The sequence below is a fragment of the Mizuhopecten yessoensis genome, unplaced genomic scaffold (genome assembly GCF_002113885.1).
Source record: "Mizuhopecten yessoensis strain PY_sf001 unplaced genomic scaffold, ASM211388v2 scaffold9987, whole genome shotgun sequence".
Classification (NCBI taxonomy): domain Eukaryota; kingdom Metazoa; phylum Mollusca; class Bivalvia; order Pectinida; family Pectinidae; genus Mizuhopecten; species Mizuhopecten yessoensis.
Window position 1 is genome coordinate 1688014 of NW_018408322.1, and position 19978 is coordinate 1707991.

A 19978-nucleotide genomic window follows, 5' to 3' on the forward strand; every position below is an offset into this window, starting at 1 on the left:
GACCTAACAAAGCAGAGTACAGTATCTTGCACAGTGACTATAACACAGTGCCGTGACGTTACTCAAACCCACTACCCTTCGGTCACGAGCCCGGCGTCCTACCACTAGACTAACATGTTTTCTTACATGACTAAGTTCACTCGTCAATATGATCCATTCATATTTATGGATAATTAATTACACTTATATATTCTAATCATAATGTATTTCTGTTAAATAACTGTGCTTAATAATGGTCCTATTACAACAATTTGTGTTCGCACATACATATTAGATGTTTCAGGCGCCATTCGCTCGACAATGTGATCTGTGGAAATTACGCAAACATATTAATTAACTATTAATTAGTTAAAATGATACGTAGAGGTATTCAAAACCTCCAAAAGTATTGAACATATATACATCTACAAGTCTTTTACTCATAAGATTTAAAATGTGTACATAAAATGTGACAACCGCTCTCGGCCATCGTATTCGCGTCCTTGTGGGCAGATACATGGTCCGTCGAGGGGCGGTCCAGACTACACAAACAAACATAAAAAATAGGTTACACAAGATAACTGAAGTATGTAAAGCCTGATTATCGGTCACCCCTGCCTCGCAAGGTAGGCTAAGTTATATAATGTTTAGATAATACATCTGTATACCATCTGTGATAGCCCAAAAGTTTGTAACTAATCAGTTCATTGTGAACTATCAAATGTAAATGAATAATGCAACTTCTTTAGATAGATAAACAAAAACATGAATTCAGGTGTTAGTCACAAAACGAGATAGTAAACACATTGGTCCTACATTGTGTATGTAGATCAGTGGCGATCGTGAAGTACATAGTCAGACACATTTTTGTTATAAAATATCAATTATTCAAATGATTATGAAATAAAAGCAATGCTTTAGCCTTTAAACACAAAACGTGCAAAAACGCATAGTCATTGTTTAGTCTAATTTCATTAAATGAAGTGCAAAATTGTCCAACAAGTACGAACTGTCATTAGAAATGGGAATCGTGGAAGCTATGTGCACGTTTTATTTTGATAATTTCATTTCAACAATGAAAAACATTTGGTATAGTAAAAAGTGAAACCGAACTGCCTTCAAAAATCTATACCTTGTGCCTTATAATTGATTTTGAACATAGAATGGCAGGCTACATGCATTCAAATATTGATTTCTATTATATTAAACAATATTGCACCAGTGAAAGAAATAACCAAAAATGCTTACCACTGATTATCAATGGTTTGAAGGGAAATAACTCCTTCATACTTAAAGTTAACCAATGCATTTAACTAACGCGATGTATTTCATTGTTATCGTACAAAACTATCAAACTCTCGATGCAGATATTACCTCTAGCATTTTAAGACTTATGTTTAGCAAAACAGTGATAGTTACCAAAAAACCTAACTTTCCTCTAAACTGTATACAATTTCCCAGACAATTTTTTATAGATAAATTCAAAATACCAGTTGACCGGGATATACCATTATCGCATATGACATAGGGATTGAACACCCTACAAATAACTTAACACATAAGGTAGCTAACTGATAAGTTATCGTGCATGCGTTCATTCAATCAAATTTCAATACACACACTCACACGCGTTTATTTACATGTATATACAAAAAAGTTGAGAGAGTAGGAGGGGTGTGAGTGTGCGGAATATAAATGTCAAAGTTCATTATAAATGTAATATAAATTATCGCGGACCATGTGTTTCTCAATGCACACGTTCTGTTGTTTAATTGATCATTACTTCACGTACTAATAACATCCCCCTGTTTACTCTTTGCCTTCTGATATTCCCGTTACAACTAGTTCGCTTTTACATGGTCCAAATACATTTTCACATACAATAATATCTATATAGAGACAGTATATATTATTACAATAATTGGATATCGATAGACATATGGATTCTGAATAATTTCTGAAGATGAAAGAAGAAACGGGAGGCGGAGGAAGAGAGGTAGTCATTAAAATCGATTAGAATCATGAAAATATCGCTAAGTGTGCATGAGAATTCCAATGTTTTTTTTGTTCCGAATTATGTGTATCGCCCAAGGTGTAGGTTCAGGGTAAGATGTATGTATTTGTTAAGCTCGCGATACAGTTTAACTCTGTTCTACATAAATTATTGCAATTAAAAACGAAACGGTTGGCTATCCCCAGTAGGGAAGCAACATGTATACCTTTGATCATCATCCATATTATGTCGAAATATGTCGTTTTTTAATGCACTTAAAAGGTTTCTTAGTTTTGTATGCAAAATATTTATTTTTCTATCGCCAAAGAAATAGTAATTAGGTACATTTGTCAAACTTGTATCCTTGAAATTATTTCTGTATGAAGACAGCGTAGGACTATGCCTAATATGAATATAGTTCCAGAGTGAAAATTATTGAAGGAAGAGTTAGATAATTCAAGTATGGTTTTAGGCAAATTGTAGTTTTCTGCATTTCGAAAGTTATATTGAAGGTTAGCGACAAGTGAAGGGAGTATAGTACTGAAAGAGTTAGGAATAATACTATTGTGAATTTAATAAAAAAAAAAAAAAAGTTGGAATTTTCGACGGGATCTCCAGTGGGCTAGAGGTTCCCATCCGGTTTCAGTAGGTAAATCAGTAACAATGCGTCGAATATTGTAGCTTTTCTAACTTATATATATATCAGTAACAGTACATCCATCCCAAAGTTCACAACATTGTAAAATTGAATTTATAAATGATTTGGATATTTTATATAATATACTTCGGTTTAGGGTATATTTTGAATTACGGAGGACACATACATGTAAATGTTTCACTACTTTTTACATGTACTTTAAATGTGATAGCTCCAGTTATAATAGCATCGCTGAATACTCCCAGATTCTTATGGTTAACAACAAAGTCAATATTTGCATTGCTAAAATTAGTTTCAAGTATTTAATTCAAAATTAGAGATAGGTAACGTTTCTGTTTTGCATGATTAAAGTTAACTAGCCACTTATCTGCCCAAATTTGTATCTTTACAGCATTAAGGTTTTGTTCAATACCTTGTGAGAATTAATTCGAACATAATAGAGGAGTATCATCAGCAAAAACGTTTCGATTGACTTTCTTATTTATCTGTTAAATCTTTAATATAGATTATAAATAATAACTGGCCGAGAACCGAACCCTGTGGCTTACCTGCATAAGTTGTCTTGACAGATGATGTAGTATTTCAAAAGAAATCTTGTTTGGATGAATCAGTAACATAATTCATTAAACTTTATACACGCAACATGTATACACGTACCATCATTCCCTGCACTATATCACGCAACATGTAGTATGTACATACCATGGTTCACGTTGTTATTGTAGTGGTGCTAGGGGCATTAACAAGAGGGTGTCGCGTGTTACACATTTCGCGTTGTGTTCTAATTTCGAACGTTTTCGAAGTGGCGCCACCCAAAGAGTGAAAAACAACAAAGAGTTTCATATAAAGTTGAATATATTTACAAGACTATGATGGTATTTACAATGAGATGATTTGAGCTGTAGTCCTAATAATAGCCGTTGCATGTACCAAAACAGACTAGTGCATTAAGTTATAAGTTTATTAAAATGGCTAATAATTACTTATATATCTCAACGTAAAGGAGAAATAACAAGTAAAAGATTGACAAATGAATGAGGTAGAGAATAAATATGAAAACTTCTGTGCTCTAGGCACAACTACCGCCCTGTGAAGGTGTTCCCCTACACATCAGTGAGGGTAACGTGTATGCCTAATAATCACCAATCCAGCCAAACTTTAAGTTCAAATACTAAGCATTCATAATAAAACAAACTACAGATCGGATTCGTACATCCCGTTGACGGGACGGGTTACAAGAAAAACGGAATAGCAGCTTCATCCCGCTGTCTGAACGACTCAATATGGAGGCTTACCTCATCTGCGAGTAAAAATAGAAATGAAATCGGCAGCCGACCAGAAGACAGAGAGCAGACACTTCGAAATATCCGGCTAAATACCAGAGAATTAATCTCTTAACCACAATATCCCACTAAACAAAATCCTACGAAACGAACGATTGGCTGAATCCGAGACGAACAGACTTATTTATTGTATCGTCTGGATGCACCATAACTCATTCCATGGTTTAAACATATGGTAATGTAGTTACTGAATTGTATACACATACCATAACTCATTGTACTGTACACACACAATCATTACTTGCGTTTGTGAATATATTTTCGTGGAAAAAATGGCACATGGTTTCATACCCATGACTTTCAAAATACTGACTAGAGGTGCCGTTTATCTTTCGAAAAGTCTTTTGCTTTCCTCCACTCGCTTTCGATCGTGTTTGTATTGACTAACAAAAATTCGGCCGTTTCCATCTTTTTCTACGATTTCTTACACTGCGATGTATTCACAAATGAAAAGTGCTCGTAGCCTAATTCGTTCAGGTGGTCTTATCCTTTCCAACTGTCCGTGTTTATTTTAGGGCCTAACTCCACATGTCTAAAAATGATTGTTTCTAAAGTTTCGGCGTTGTGGTTTGCTCCATGATACAATACTATTTAATTGGAGCCTCATTCAACTTAGCCTACAATCCAGACTCGGACGCCAATTTGTCTATTACTGCGGTTGTGCTTGAATTTCTTGCCAAACAACGATTCGTCAATTTCAACGGTTCCTTGCAGCTTAATATTTTCATATTGAAGATGGACATACTTTTTATGAAATTATCGGACGATGGAGGCCCAATCGACAGTGTTTTTTTTTTATAGATAATGCCTGCGAGTGCAGCCGTTATAAACAACGTGTGAACATCCAAAGAGGTACTATTGAACTCCAAAATGTCGCGTTTGTGCAATTGAGACCATTCATAGAACGAAATGTTACGACAATTTGTGGGATCTTTATTTTATACAGCTCCGTGTGAAACCTTTGGTTTTGTTGGTCACTTTGCGTGGTGCCATTTGCCCTGGCGTGTCGGTCCAACGAGGTTTGACAGAAGACCAATCCTCCAACACCAGTTAAATTATTGAAGATCAATAAGAAGGAAGTGCAAAAACGTTCCACGTATTAATAAAATCTGCAAAAGTTTTACGACTGACATCAGTCGCTCGCTGTCGGAAGTAACCGTATGCATGGTCCTAAGACTGTCGTGAACTTTTGACCTGCATCACAAAATAAGACATCGTTATACAAATATGCTAAGTTGATTATCGTTGCCTGAAATATATCCAATTTACATTTATTTCCAAATCAATCTCAACAATTCTCACGTCCTTAAATTATCTCAGCTGTTAATAGAAAGTTAATAAAATAAAACCAAAACCAAATAATTAAATCTGTATAATAGGTATTAACATAGCAACCATAATGACAGCCAGAGTATAGTTCGTAGAACAAATATTTGTACAATTTATATTCTGTTCTCAATAGTATTATCACTCTTCTTGCATTAATTGTTCTAACCAATATGGCACCATAGAAGTCTCTAATGACAACGGACAATAAAAATAACAGACCATCTATGAGTACTGAGTTCCGTAAGTCTACGGACGATTAGTTTGGTTGGGTTTAATTTTGTTTAACGTCCTTTTAACAGCTAAGGTCATTTAAGGGCGTGCCTCTATGTGTGTTATGTAAGCGTGCATTTATATGTGTGTACAGGAGGCCGGGTATAATGGTGTAGTTAGGGTGTCCCGAAGTGTAAGTGCCATCTGCCTCATCTTGACACTGGTCGTCTTAATCATTGTCAAATTCAATTAATGTCGTGTCATCCAAGATCAAGAATGTTGAAAACGATAAAACAAAGCACAATAATGAGCCTAATGAATATGTCAAAAAAAGGAAATTTCCTATTTCCCAATGACATCTCGATAGAGACCATAAAACAAGACCAAAGTGCCCATTTAACCACATTACAAGAAGGGAATTAAGAAAAACAACTGTGGTTACCAACTGCATGTTGGAAGAGGCAACTTATTTGGGACCGTTACTGTCATGCTTGTGATCAACCAGTTAGAGCATTAATAATTAAATTTGCCGATTTTAAATAAATGCATTAACAAATTAATTGATATAGTTTCTACATTTGTATGCCATTAATAAATGACTATTTACATTCAATTTATTCGTAGAATAAGATATGATAGCATAGCTTCCAACCAGTTCACTTGACTTATTTAGTACTGTAGGATGAGAAATATCCATTCGACAGTTTAATCACTGAAGTTTCTTATATATCAAAGGAAATCATAATTGTAAATTTCCAACAGCCATGCAAATTTAAAGATTGCATGTGATACACCTTTTATGAAATAATGAAAAGCTTTTACCGAAAGGAAAATCGACATAATGAAGCAGGTTCCCAATATGTTATAGTACAATTGTGGGGTCACACAACGTACCACGATGTTCGTTGTGCGCACGGTGTGTGCACGACGTTTGCACGATGTTCAAACGATAACAATCTGGACGATTATTGCTTGCGCACATGTGTGCGGACGACGGGCGAACGTTGTGCGATAATAATCGTGGTTGTTGTAAATTGAGAAATGGCTTTACAATATATACGGTTTAAATATGTAAACGGTTGTTTAAGTATGTTCTATTTTCCAGGTACATGTATAAGCTGATCTTTCTATTTTTAATTTCTTAAAATTTGAAATAATGTTTTTTTATATGACCCAAATCGACACATACAAATTATAACACATATGGACACGGTCGCATATACATGTACAGGTAAACATATGCACTTTGTACATGCACCAATCAGTTTTCCCAATCTGAGGCACTTACATTGCTCGTCGAGGTATGGAAACTCAGGTGAATGGGAGCTATATACAAACACGAATACACAGCAAAGATATTTAACGTCTACTTTTGTTTTCATAACGGTCATACGGTATTACATATCAGCTCTCCGGTCGGGCACAGGCCAGGTAAAACTCGGGTCACTCGTCGAAATGATATTTACCTGTTCTGTTACCTGGGACGCAGGCCCCATTCTTGACAGTCGATCAATCGCTGTAATGCTGTGTAATACGTATTGTAAAATTGAACATAATCTTACTTATTGTGATGAGCAATTAAAGTTCACAGTGTACCTTATTTCATATTCTCATTCCGTGATATCGATTCACCTATTCTGTAATCTGAGAGTTGTCCAGACACAAAAGCGACCAAAGTATAAGGTCGGCATCAGATCCGCGCTATTGCAAGGAGGCAATTACACCAACATACCCTGTCTCCGGCCAACATACACACCAGTACGCATACACACCTAGCATGGGGAACGTTCTTAAATGACTTTAATTGTTGATGGGATGTTAAAACCTATAAATTTAAACCACATGATATGTCGGCCCCGTTCTTGACAGTTTTTCAATCTCTGTAAAACTGTTATACGCATTGTTATAAGTGTTACAAATCAAGAGGAAAGAATTTTTGCTTGATTTTGCTGAAGTTTTAGAACTTGTGGCAATTATAGATAAGACAAAGACACTCACAAGGACACACTCACGCTGACTCGCACACATCCTCATCCTCATCATCAAGGACACTCACACTAACTCGCACACATCATCATCATCCTCATCATCAACAACATCATCCTCCTCATCCTCATCCTCTTTATCATCATAACCATTATCATCATCATCGTCATCTTCATCATATCAGCAGCAGCGGGGGCAATCATTCGTCATTCATTATACTCACATTCATAACCACGCCAGAACCTTTTTCACCCTCATTCACCCAGGCAAGACTTATCAATATAAAGGTATATCATTTAATTTGAAATCAATAAACTGATATACATGTATCTTAACATGACCTGTTCTAGTGATGACCTCTTAATAAATCTGCTCTACGTTTAAACGCTAGTGATAAATACTTTCCTAAATTATTATGTTCTTTGGTGTTTTCGATTTTAAGTAATTGAACGAATTTAAACATACTAAGCCTTTTGAAATGATATTGCTTTATGAATTTGTGTTTTTCACATCTCAAAAGACGGAGAATCTGAATGATTAGTTATTGTTCTATTTCCATATAGTAGAGTTTTCCCTTTCAAATTAAAAAAAAACAAAACATTTTAAATTTTCCCTCGATTAGTCACTGTGATCTACCCCTCATGAAACATGCTCAAGCTCTGGAAAAGAAAGAATCGTGTTTCCTACAAAAAAAAAAAGATATCGTATGCAGTTGTTCGGCAGACGATATACTATGCCTACACGTGAACCTTGACATTTAATTTATTTAAATGTTGGCACTCAGTTGTCCCACAACAATTATAGTGACATACATGTGTATACTTGCCGATCACGGCATTTTGCAGATCTAAATGTTTCGTACAACTACCATAATTATGAGATTAGTGATTGGTTATTTCTTGACTAGTCTATTTTAAAACATTCATGTTTAGTAAGCTGTTGTTATTGTAGATTACCTGGAAGTTCCTATTCACTTCTGTTGTGTACGTATATACATACGATGACAGATGATATATGTCATCTGAGGTTTAATTACCTCGTTTAATTTTTTGATTAAATGCTGAAGGGTTTGTTTGCTTGTAGCGCCAGTAAAATAGAAGTACCGTGTATAATTGCATTGCTAAATGTTTGAACTATCGACACATTATTTGTCCACAAAGATCACTACATACACTGTACATGTTTAAACTAAGTATAAAGTCGGCATCAGATCCGCGCTCTCGGAAGGAGGAAAATACCCTATCTCCGACACACATACACGCATACACAACTAGCATGGAGGCACGTTCTTAAATGATTTCAGTTGTTGAAAGGACGTTAAATCCTATAAAATTAAACAACTTGAGATATCGGCCCCATTCTTAACAGTTTTTACATTCTCTGTAATACTTGATATGTGTGTTACGCATTGTTATAAGTGTTTCAAAACAAGGGGAAAGAACATGTGTTTGGTCTGGTTTTATTTTGTTTAAAGTCCTATTAACAGCTAAGGTTGTTTATTTTACCTATATTCAACGTAATAGTACTTACACTCTACCCTTTATATTTTAATTATTTTTCACATCTACCACGACTGAACGACTAGTAATTATTCTATTTCCATATAATTTAGTGGAAAAACGATATTTGAATATTTCCTTGATTAGTCATGTTTCACTCTGACATGATTAATCTCTGGAAAAAAGAAAGCTTCGTGCTTCCTACCATAAAGATATATTATGCAGTTGTTCGACAGAAGATATACAATGTCTGCACGTGACCCTTCATATTTATTTTTTTGGAGTGTTGGCACACTGTTGTCCCAAATCAAATAGTGTGACATATATGTGTATACTTGCTGATCACGACGTTTTGAAGATGTGAATGTTTCGTACAACTACCATAATTGGGAGAGTGGTGATGTGTTTTTTGTTGACTAGACTATTTCAAATTTATTCATATTAAGTAAACTGTTGCATTTGTCAATTACTTCTTTTATTAGTAAAGGTATACATGTATCTAGATCGGAAGTTCCTATTCACGTCTGTTGTGTACGTATAAACACACGATGATAGAAGAAACCACTTTCTCTGAGGCGTGAATGCCTCGTTGAGTTTTTCGAATAAATGCTAAAGCGTTTGTTTGCTGTGTATAATTGCATTTTTACATGTCAACAATTGAATATTTTTTCTTTATTTGAACTTTTGGCACATCCTATGCCCAGCAAGATCACTACATACATGTTTAAACTTGAAAGTCACGGCGCTCCCAAGAATGTATTAAATACACATTAACCCATAAACATTGACGTTCACAGGTAAAGATATTTTATTATGTTGTATCCCCTGACCTAGAAGGACGTTTCGTAGTTCGTGTGTTGTAGGTGTTAGAACAAACATGACATCGAAATGTGCCTCCCATCCTGCTAATCTGGCAACAATTTTGTGTGAAACCTGCAAGAGGAAAATATGTTTGGAGTGTAGCAGCCATGAAAAGCATACACAAATACAAATGAAGGAAGTTGATAAAGCTATAGGTGAGTTAGCTTCCGAACAATATTATGTCATTAATGCTATCAAATCACTGGAAAAGACAGCAAAGACAAGGATGGATAATGTTATTCAAGAGGTGCAAAAGACCGGTAACGAAATGGTTCAGAAGATTGCGAATTATCGTCAAAATGAGACAGAAACAACGAAATTAATAGATGACATTTTGAAGGGAACAAGTGGTTCGATCGAAGAAAAATACCTGAAAGCAAAGGAGCTGAAATCATCTAAAAGTCAATATACGCGCTCCAAGCGTCTAGAGTTTATCCAGTCAGAGTATTACATGCACAGTATACCTAAAGTAATTGGTCGCTTAGAATGGGTAACTGAAGATCAAGAACTTGCCGAGCTTTGTTCCTTCAATACTTCAAAAAAAAATTTTATCAGGTCGATCTGGCCCGTCGACTCATCGAAGGCATGGATACTGCATTACGACGGCGAAGCAATACATCTCATAGATTACAACGGTCAAATCCTTGAATCACGGAATATGGGGGAGCGCGTTGATGACTTCTGCTTATCTCCCGTCGGTGATGTACTATACACAACATGGAATGGCTGTGAGCTAAAGAAATTACCAAAGGGCGAAGAGTCGTTATCTCTGCACAAATTCGATCCAGCTTACACCACAAGAGGCCTTTGCTTCAAAGGTGAAGATGTCATAGTGTGCCTGTGTTCGAAAAGCCAATCGAAACCGACTAGGTTGGCGAAGATGTCTATTTCAAATAGAACAGCTAAAGAACTTGAATGCACTGCGCAAAGCGGCTTCTTCGAACCTGGTCGTGTGAGCTGTACTCTGGGTGGTGTCATGGCTGTCATCGACTGGAAGGATACTGGTCGATTCGTAAACGTAATTGACAGGGACGGAAACAGTATATCAACTTGGAAGGGGGAAATGAAGTCAGAATCGAACATTTCTCCATTTGCACCATTTGATGTATCCTTCTGTAACATCAACAACGAAAAACGATTTCTCGTTACACTCACGGGGTCTGGTTGGAACAAGGTTTGTTCCGTAGATGTGAGTGGCAAAAATGCAAAGTGCATCTACACTGCAGAAGAAAGATCTTGTAATGGCGCAATAGCAACAGATCCGGATGGCCACATTTGGATTGGTGACGAAAAAGGTAGAATTCACATCATGGCGGTTTTAGCAAAGGCATAAATATAAACAGGACGAATACTTGAACAAAATATTAATTATATTTATAAACACTACACTAGGCTACGACAGTTTTTGTTCAAATGAGGATTATTTTCAGAGAAAAAACAATTGATCAGCTACATACTTATTCCTTAGCATGTGTTTGATCTGATTTTCCTTGCGGGATGCAATAGATATTGCATTTGGTATCGCATGTATTAAAGAATACCAATAAATGAATGCGTCACTTTACTCGCAGATATATTTATACATAATATTTTGCAGTAGTCACACTATATTTTGTCTTGACGTTGACGATTTAAACAAAAGCATGGCAAGGATTGTATCTTCTGTGAAAATGAATTTAAGAAGTGATATGTTGAAGGTGGGGTCAACATTTGGCTCCCATTTTGATTTCTTTTATTCATTTGCCATTTTTAGTTGCATAGAAATAATCAATAATTGCATAAATAATTATTATTCATAATTACTACTTATAACCGTAGTGGACCTCCTTACGAAACACCAGGTTGTGTGACGAGAGTATTATGATAGTGTAAAGTGTATATAACTACTGTTATTTTGATACTAATATGTCATTGGTATATATATAAAGTAAGTGTAGTGATAATTTTAATTAGAAGAACATGCAAAATGTTCACAAAATTTTAAATATAACCAACATCGTCAACTTACCTATGTATAGTTACAATGGCAATCTATATTTTAAACTTCTTCAAAAACTGTCCATATATATTCTGTCTACAGAATTATTTTTATATAATATCAAAACCGGTAAAGTACTTTTTAAGCATGCCAAACATGATAGATGCCCAATTTCATATAATCATGGACATTTAATCATCAATGCAAATATGGTAAATACCGATTTTTTTTTATATCATACTAAAACATTTTATTATATTACGCATGTTTTAAAGTTATTTGAAGCAGTAATAACTCATTAATATGTATTCTGTCAAAGTAATATTTCCTCAGGGGAAGTACTTAAGGCTGAAGTTGTGTTATAGACGAAGATATGCAATTATATAAAAACAATAAGATACTCTTTATAGTAAAAATATTATACACTTTATTATACCCCCGCAACTAAGTTAAGGGCGGGGGGGGGGGGGGGGGGGGGGGGGGGGGAGTAATTGGAATCAGCTTGTCTGTCCGTCAGCTTGTTGACGTCGGGTATCGTACGTGCTAGGGGAGCGGTGTGTGGATGTTGGGTCATTAAGCAATAGTTGCACCGATAAAACACATGCTTTTCTGTTTTTAGTCTCTCACCTTTTTTATCTGTAATTTTTTTTAAAGGGGGGGGGGGGGGGAGCTTTAGGTGTTCACTCCGTCCACCCGTCCTTCAGTCCGAGGAGTTTTTTCGGGACATAAACTATTTCACACCTGGAGTAACCAGATTTCGTATATAAGGACATATTTGGATTGCAGTAGTGCAAACATCTGGACACTGTGACCTATGACTTGACGTTTGACCTTTACTTTTGAAAATGTTTGTCCAGGGCATATCTTCTATCCTGTTTCACCTGGAGTAACCAGATTTGGTGTACAAGGACATCTGGGGAGTGCAAGAAGTATGTATCGGATACTTACCTAACAGAAGGTACATCCTGAATTAAGTGAACTGTTTGTTGAATGTAGAAATCTTTACCAGTGGGGGACTATGGATTGTCTTTCAAAACTTTGTCTTATCAAAATGTTAAACATTTCTCAACATTTTGATAAGAACTTAAGAAATTCGTGGTTTACCTTGGATTCATGATGTTGGCATGGAAATTGGGTGCAAACAGGTGTCTGTGTCTTTCTTTTGTTGTGTGGAATATGCCCTCTCTGAAGTCCATTTGTTTTGGAAATTTTAGCCAGCGTTCTCCCCATTTTTGAAATGAATGGTGGGTGTTGAGATGTTTTGTCATTATATACATCTGTGCGGATGGGGTAGTGTGTTATTGTTGATTGTTTACACAGGCAATTGACAGTTTATGGCATTATCTTTCCCCTATCCCCATAGCTCTCCCAGTGGTGTGGTGAGGGCCTGTCACTAACCTTGTTTAAGTAGCAGCTTACCAGTGTAGGTACATATCAAACAACCATTAATGGTCTGGGTCCTGTAAGAAACCTTGAACAATATTAGCAATATATGGAGGTCTATAAATATACATTAGTTGATCTATGGCAGGTTAATTAAAAATAAATTGAAAATGTCTTGCTTCTGACTGTATAGGTCATCGGGACAAGACATTTCTCCATAACCAATAGTTGCATACCCACCAAACTTCACAATTGTACTTGCTGTTGAATATACTTTCAAAAAATAACTTACTTTTAACATTTCAAAATGTCCCTATCTAAAATTAGTTCCGGCTAATTACTGGGCCACTGAAGACGTTTAATAAGGAACTGATGACATTTTTTTTAGTTAAATGAAATGTCCAGGTATATAACTTTTGAAAAATGTATACTTTTGATATATTTCCATGTCTGTGTGCGTATTTGCACAGGGGCAAAATGTCTGGGGGCGTTTCTGTTTTGGGTCACCGGTTTTGCTTGTAAACTTCCGGTTGTCAGCTTCTGGACGCTTTGACACTCCAATATGCCATTAAACCTATCAAAAAAAGTCATTTTGTAGTCTTTGCAAGGTATGTATTTATGAATTTAGACAGTTGTCACTGGTGTTGAACTTCAAATATTAAAGTTAATAGCTAAAATGTTTGGTAATAACACATAGTAAATGATTTAGTTGTGTGAGTCCTGAAGCATGGGTGTCTTCGCTATCGGTTTACATACGTGATGTAGCTAATTTGCCAGCAGTAGGGCCTAGGAATTTAATGGTTTTGTACAATATTTACATGTATGATAGATAATCATCTGCGAGTGTTATCAAATTGTACACGCTGTTCATAAGAAAGTTAGTTGAATTGTTCACTTTATTCTATGCAACACTTACCTAATACACTTGACAACATTTATGTGATATTTAAGCATCTACGGATGCAATAAATTCTCCATCCTTTGCCAAATAAAATTATTTGAGTAGTTTGTTTATTCTACGCAACACTTATCTATACTTGACGGAGCCTCGGGTCAAAATCAACCAAATATCGACTGAACTTCGACATACTTTATAAAGTTAACAAAAAGGGACATCTCGGGTATCCGTATCTTTTGACGACCTTAGAACAAACATAGCAACAATTTGTCCTCTCCATCATGTTAATGTGCCAATACTTGTATGTGGAAATTACAAAAGCAAATATCCCTGGATTGTACTGTAGCAACTATAAAAACACAAACACATACCTTTTGCTAATCTATATACTGATCACAAGTTTATCAATGATATCAAATCAATGAAAACAAAGACGAACGAATTTAAGGCTGCTGCTATTGAAAATACGAAAAACAAATGCCGATGCAGACATGATAAGCAGCTTACAGATGCTCCAACAAATGACATAGAAACAAAACATGGATACAAGTAATCAAAACAGGAAGTAATATGATCAAGTAAAAAACAGAAAAGGAAAGGATCTGAAAACATCTACATAATCAATGTAAAAGTAAATATGCACAATTTAAACGTCAAGAATGTATTCAATCACATTATAACTTGGTACCATATATTAAAGTGATTGAACAAGTTGAATGCGAAGCAGGGGATCAAAAACCTATGGTACTTTGTTCGTTCAGGACTTCAAAAATCTATTTAAGAAAATTTTGTTTAGAAAAATTCAGACCAATTTCGATAAATATATTAAAAGAATTATCGACGTGTTCAAATCAATAAATATTCAAGTTTGATCTGCATAGAATTTTAAACAAATATTTTTGCTTTGTGTAATTTCCAGCGCTGTTATCATTGCATATTTAATAATGGTGTTTTACGGTGTTTTTAAACGCCCCAAACCGACATATGTAAATAATAACACATACACTATATGGACACGGTACAATATGCAGGTAAACATAGCCACGTTGTACTTTGACCGTAGTTTTCCTCACCCGGGGCACTTATGTAAGTCGTTGAGGTGTAGAAATCCAGGTGAAGGGTAGCTATATACCAAAACGAATGCAATTAACAAATGCTTAACGTGCAGTTGTGTTTTCATAACTGTCATACGGTATCACATATCAGCTCTTTGTGTCCGGTACAGACCAGGTACAACTCGGATCTCCCATCGAAATGTTATTTACCTGTTCCGTTTTCTAGGAGTCAGGCCACATTCTTTATGATTTAACGGTCAATGTAATACTGTGTAATACGTAATAATATATAGTATACATTATTTCATACGAGCCTATAGGATTGTTTTCATTCTGTTATATCGATTAACCTGTTCTGTTATCTGAAAGTTCGGTCCCATTCTTGACAGTTTTTCAGTCTCTGCAAAACTTGATATGTGTAATATGCAATGGTTATGAGTATAACAAATGCAGGGGTAAGAAGTTTTGTGTGGTTTTGATAGCTCACCTGGTCCGAAAGACTGTGATGGGCGTATTCCCTACCGCGACGTCCTACGTCCGTCCGTCCATCCGTCAGCTTTTTCTTAAAGCGCTACAAGTCCTAAACAGGTATATGGATTTTGACTAAATTAGGCCTGGATTATACTATGACAAAGGAGTCTGGCACGGAGGGTGTGACCTCTCTTGGTCCCAATATGGAAATTTGAGGTTCATTCTGTAAGATCCTTTTTCCTCTGTACCAGTTAAGGGATTTTATCAAAATCTTGCCTGAATCATCCTAAGGTAAGGGGGACTCTACACTATCATCACAAATGTTACTGAACTATGTGCGCTCGCTTATAGGCAGTGCCTATTTCATATTACCGCTAAACAAGACGTAAATTGATGACATTAAATCCTGCTTTCACTTTCACATTCTTCATTTCCGGTTAAGAAATACGAAACTGAGGCTTCCGATTAGGGTATTTACCGTGCACAGCTCCCGTTTATGCGGATATCACGTGTTCCAGTTAACTGTTCCAAGGGTATGTTCGTTTATGCTTAACAACCGGTTTGACCGTATATAAATGCAACAATTTCGGGTATAAATCCTGGCAGACCTGCAAATGTTTATGCAGGCCTTACAAGCAGCATCAGATTACTAGGTCCGTCGACCTTATTTAATAAACGAACAACTGTTTTCCGACTGGTTTGGCCGTTCAAACGAAAACGGCCCTGGTGTCCACACCTCTGCTGTTAAATATGTGCTTTATTACATTCAACGTTGATCTTGATTTCAAGAGCTTTTTCGATGTCCTCTGGTAGCTGTGACAGGGGTCATTGTGAAGAATTTGTCCTTGTCCACAATATCAATATTATTGATTATTTTATAGCGAGCGCTTTTTGTATCGTACGCGTGGTACACATAGTTCAAGCAAAAAGCTATATATAGTAACACAAAACGAAACTACAATACTAGGCGATTTTTTTTCTCTTTGCATCGTGCAGAACGAACTATAAAATTTGTGACGCTCTGATTGGTTATTAATAGATCAGAAGCTAAACAATCGCCGTTTTAAACATCTCTGTGGGAATAAAAAATATTTTTCAAATCGTATCTTATTTACGTGAACTTTGCAAACGTATTCGTTATGGCTTGAAGTGTTTCTTCCCTAAAACAGGTTTAAAAATTAAAGTTATCGACGTTTTTCGCAATGAAAATATTTGCGGTTTGAAAATTGCGGGCTTCATAATTTGCAGCATTATGATTGGTTGAAAAGACCGGAACAGAAAACTTCACCGGGAAGCCTCCATATATCGAACGCGAGAGAATGTCATCAACAAGGGTTTGGAGTGAATTTTACCAGTTTTGACCTCATCACAGACAAGTTTTATGTTTGACACAAAGGTCTACCAATTTGAATACGTATTTGTCACACTTTCAACAAGAAACCGTCGGCTTCACGAAAACTAGGCCTGTGCATGTTTATCAACGACAATGCTGATGATCCGACTGAGGTACATGTATATATGCACATGAGTGGGTTCAAAGTAAGTATGCGTAGCCTAGCTACTTTGCCCTAGTCGCCCGGGCAACACACTGTTTTCTGTCTGTGTTTCATATGGGATTTCCTTCTAATATCAACCATCCCTTCAACTATGATTGTCTATGGCTTCCCTTTGCCAGCAGTTTGAATATCGATATGGTCAAGGCTCACCGGACGGACTCTACCTAACGTTATTCTTCTAATGTCACGGTGTGATGATCACCGGGTCAGTTGAGAGAGGACTTTACCATCTGTTGGAATTAGTTATATACGTTAAGTGTTATTTCAAAGGTAGAGTACATTTCATGATAGATAAACCTGTATTTTCACCTGTGGTTTTATGTACACATGATCACAAGGAGTGATTATTTATACCAATTAAAAATCATATATTTCAAAAATTTCAAGGACAATGAAGCACCCTCCATGGCATCACTTTATCAGGTGAATAATAACCAATGTTAGCATAACAGCCTGGTATGTATATCCTTTTCACTGGGTGTTGCCCTTGTACATATGTATGCGTACAAATTCACAATAAAAGACAAACAGTTAAATCATAACTCACATTTATGACAAAATAAATCAATATTTAATTGCCAAAATGCTCGTCTAAACTACATGCACATTGCACAAGCATCAACATTTTTTAAAAAAAACCTGCATTTTCCCCATTTTTTACAGAATTTGTTGACACTCGCTCCGCTCGGCCATCATAAAATATAAATACTCTACGTTATAAAATACAACCTGGAATAATACCGCAAACTCTTCTACGCCTCACTCGATCTGTTTGACAAAGGAAATAATGTCCGATAAGTTCTTGCTTTCTACGCTCGGCAGTGCTTGAAATAGTTTAGTATTACATCTTTAAATAAAAAGATATTGCCTAGCTCCGCTCGGCGGGGAAATCAAAATTGTCACAATCCCTGAAATAATGGAATTCCATATATTTTTTGGTGCCAGAATGTAGCATTCACGTACAACCGACATGACAATTCTAATTTATTAGTTCTAGATAAGTGCAATTTTTTCTCTTGTTTTCTGAGTTTAAAATTTTCCGCAACACCCAATATTAATTCCTGGGTCCCCCCTGGACTCCCCCGCCCCCTCCCCACCCTTGTGCGATGTCTGAAATACACATATGCTATACTGATGTGGGTCACAACACACATATACATTCACAGGTGTAACGAACCCCTGTGGTTCAATCTAGCTGCAATAAGGTAGCTTTCTGACGACGACAGAATGTTTTTTATATATTGTGTCGTCCGGGGCAGAGGAGGCCGGGCATTAATATTAGTACTAGGTTCAATCACACCTGGGTTCGTTACAAAAGTGTAAAATACACATATGCTATATTGATAAGAGTCACAGCACACATACAAATGATATCAGCATAGCATATGGTATATTTCAGACATTTGTAACGAATTGATCCCCTGTGGTTCACGGTGGGAAGTCGAGGGAGATTCGAGAATCATTTATAAATGATAAGGCGGCAGGCCAATTGCTGGCAGCTTGTAATGTGCTAAGGAAAATACATTGCCATGCTTTTTAAATGCACAAAATGTATTTAGACGTGTTGAAAAAGTCGGCGTGGCACAAGTGTGTGAAGCGTCTTCAGATATTACCTCTAAAATTAACCTATAAAGTAAGCGGCGTCAGAAGATGTTATTCTACATCGGTTCGGTTTCCTTTAACAAGTTATTTCATCAGTTTTGTCTCTTTTATTTAATTAAAAACAACGAAACTTACAAAAAATGACAAACATCAAGAATTCAATTAAGTCCGCTTTACATGTATATGTACAATGTCTTTTACCATGAACGTTATTATTTCTAATATTTGTTCTATCCTTTAATTTTAACTGTATGTAATGAAGATTTTAATAACACTTATTTTTTGTAAACAAATAATGCATGGTAATAAATGATAAATGCATATTTGACAACCTTTTGATTTTTTTTTATGGGGGAGAAGCCGTGTGCTCAATATCAAAAATACAAAACATGAATAATTATAAAAGATGTGTATATTCCCCTTAGGTAAAAAAAAACACGTTAGAGCGTCAATCGTTTTTTGAGTTGTTCTTTCTGATGCAATCATTGGTTAGAATAGTTGAGCAAGTTTACTGGCTGAAAATTGTCAATTCTAGCACGTAATTAGGTAGCAATCTAATTCCGTGGTCTGACCTATGAGTCGAAAGGTGTTAAGGGAACGTTACTCACGAGATCTGGAAAAATATGCTACATGTAGATATGATTCGTCATTTCACCAAGGAATTAAACCAGAGTGACTGTCCTAGGTCCATGAATTTGACTAATTTTCATATGTTTCACTTTTCGAAACGTGTGAAATAATCAGTTTTTAAATATGAAAATGAAAAATTGGTTAACTGATTACATGTAACGGTTTAGTCAATTTTCAACCACATGTATAATCCATTTAGATATGTGGTCACAAACACCAGCAATAGACCATTAATATACCTGGTCAAAAAACTCTATCTATAGATCATTGATATATCTGGTCACAAACTCTAATTATACTATAAACCACTGAAATACCTGGTCATAATCACTAATTATAGTTTACTGAGTTACATGTACCTAGTCACGAACAGTAACAGACGCACTACCTATAGACAACTGAGATACCTGATCACAAAAAATATAGTTAACTGAGATACCTTGACACACAAACTTACTATAGACCACTGGGATACCTGGTTACAAACTCTCACTATAGATTACTGATATACCTGGTCACAAACACCTACATTAGACTATTGACGCAA

The 19978-nt window shown here is 35.9% G+C and overlaps 1 protein-coding gene across 1 annotated transcript; it reads left to right on the forward strand.

Moving 5' to 3' along the window:
* Nucleotides 1-9874: 9874 nt before the first annotated feature.
* On the forward strand, nt 9875-11191 carry LOC110459230. Its single transcript, XM_021511390.1, has one exon. It carries the CDS (start codon nt 9875-9877, stop codon nt 11189-11191), a length of 1317 nt encoding a protein of 438 aa, XP_021367065.1.
* Nucleotides 11192-19978: the final 8787 nt, after the last annotated feature.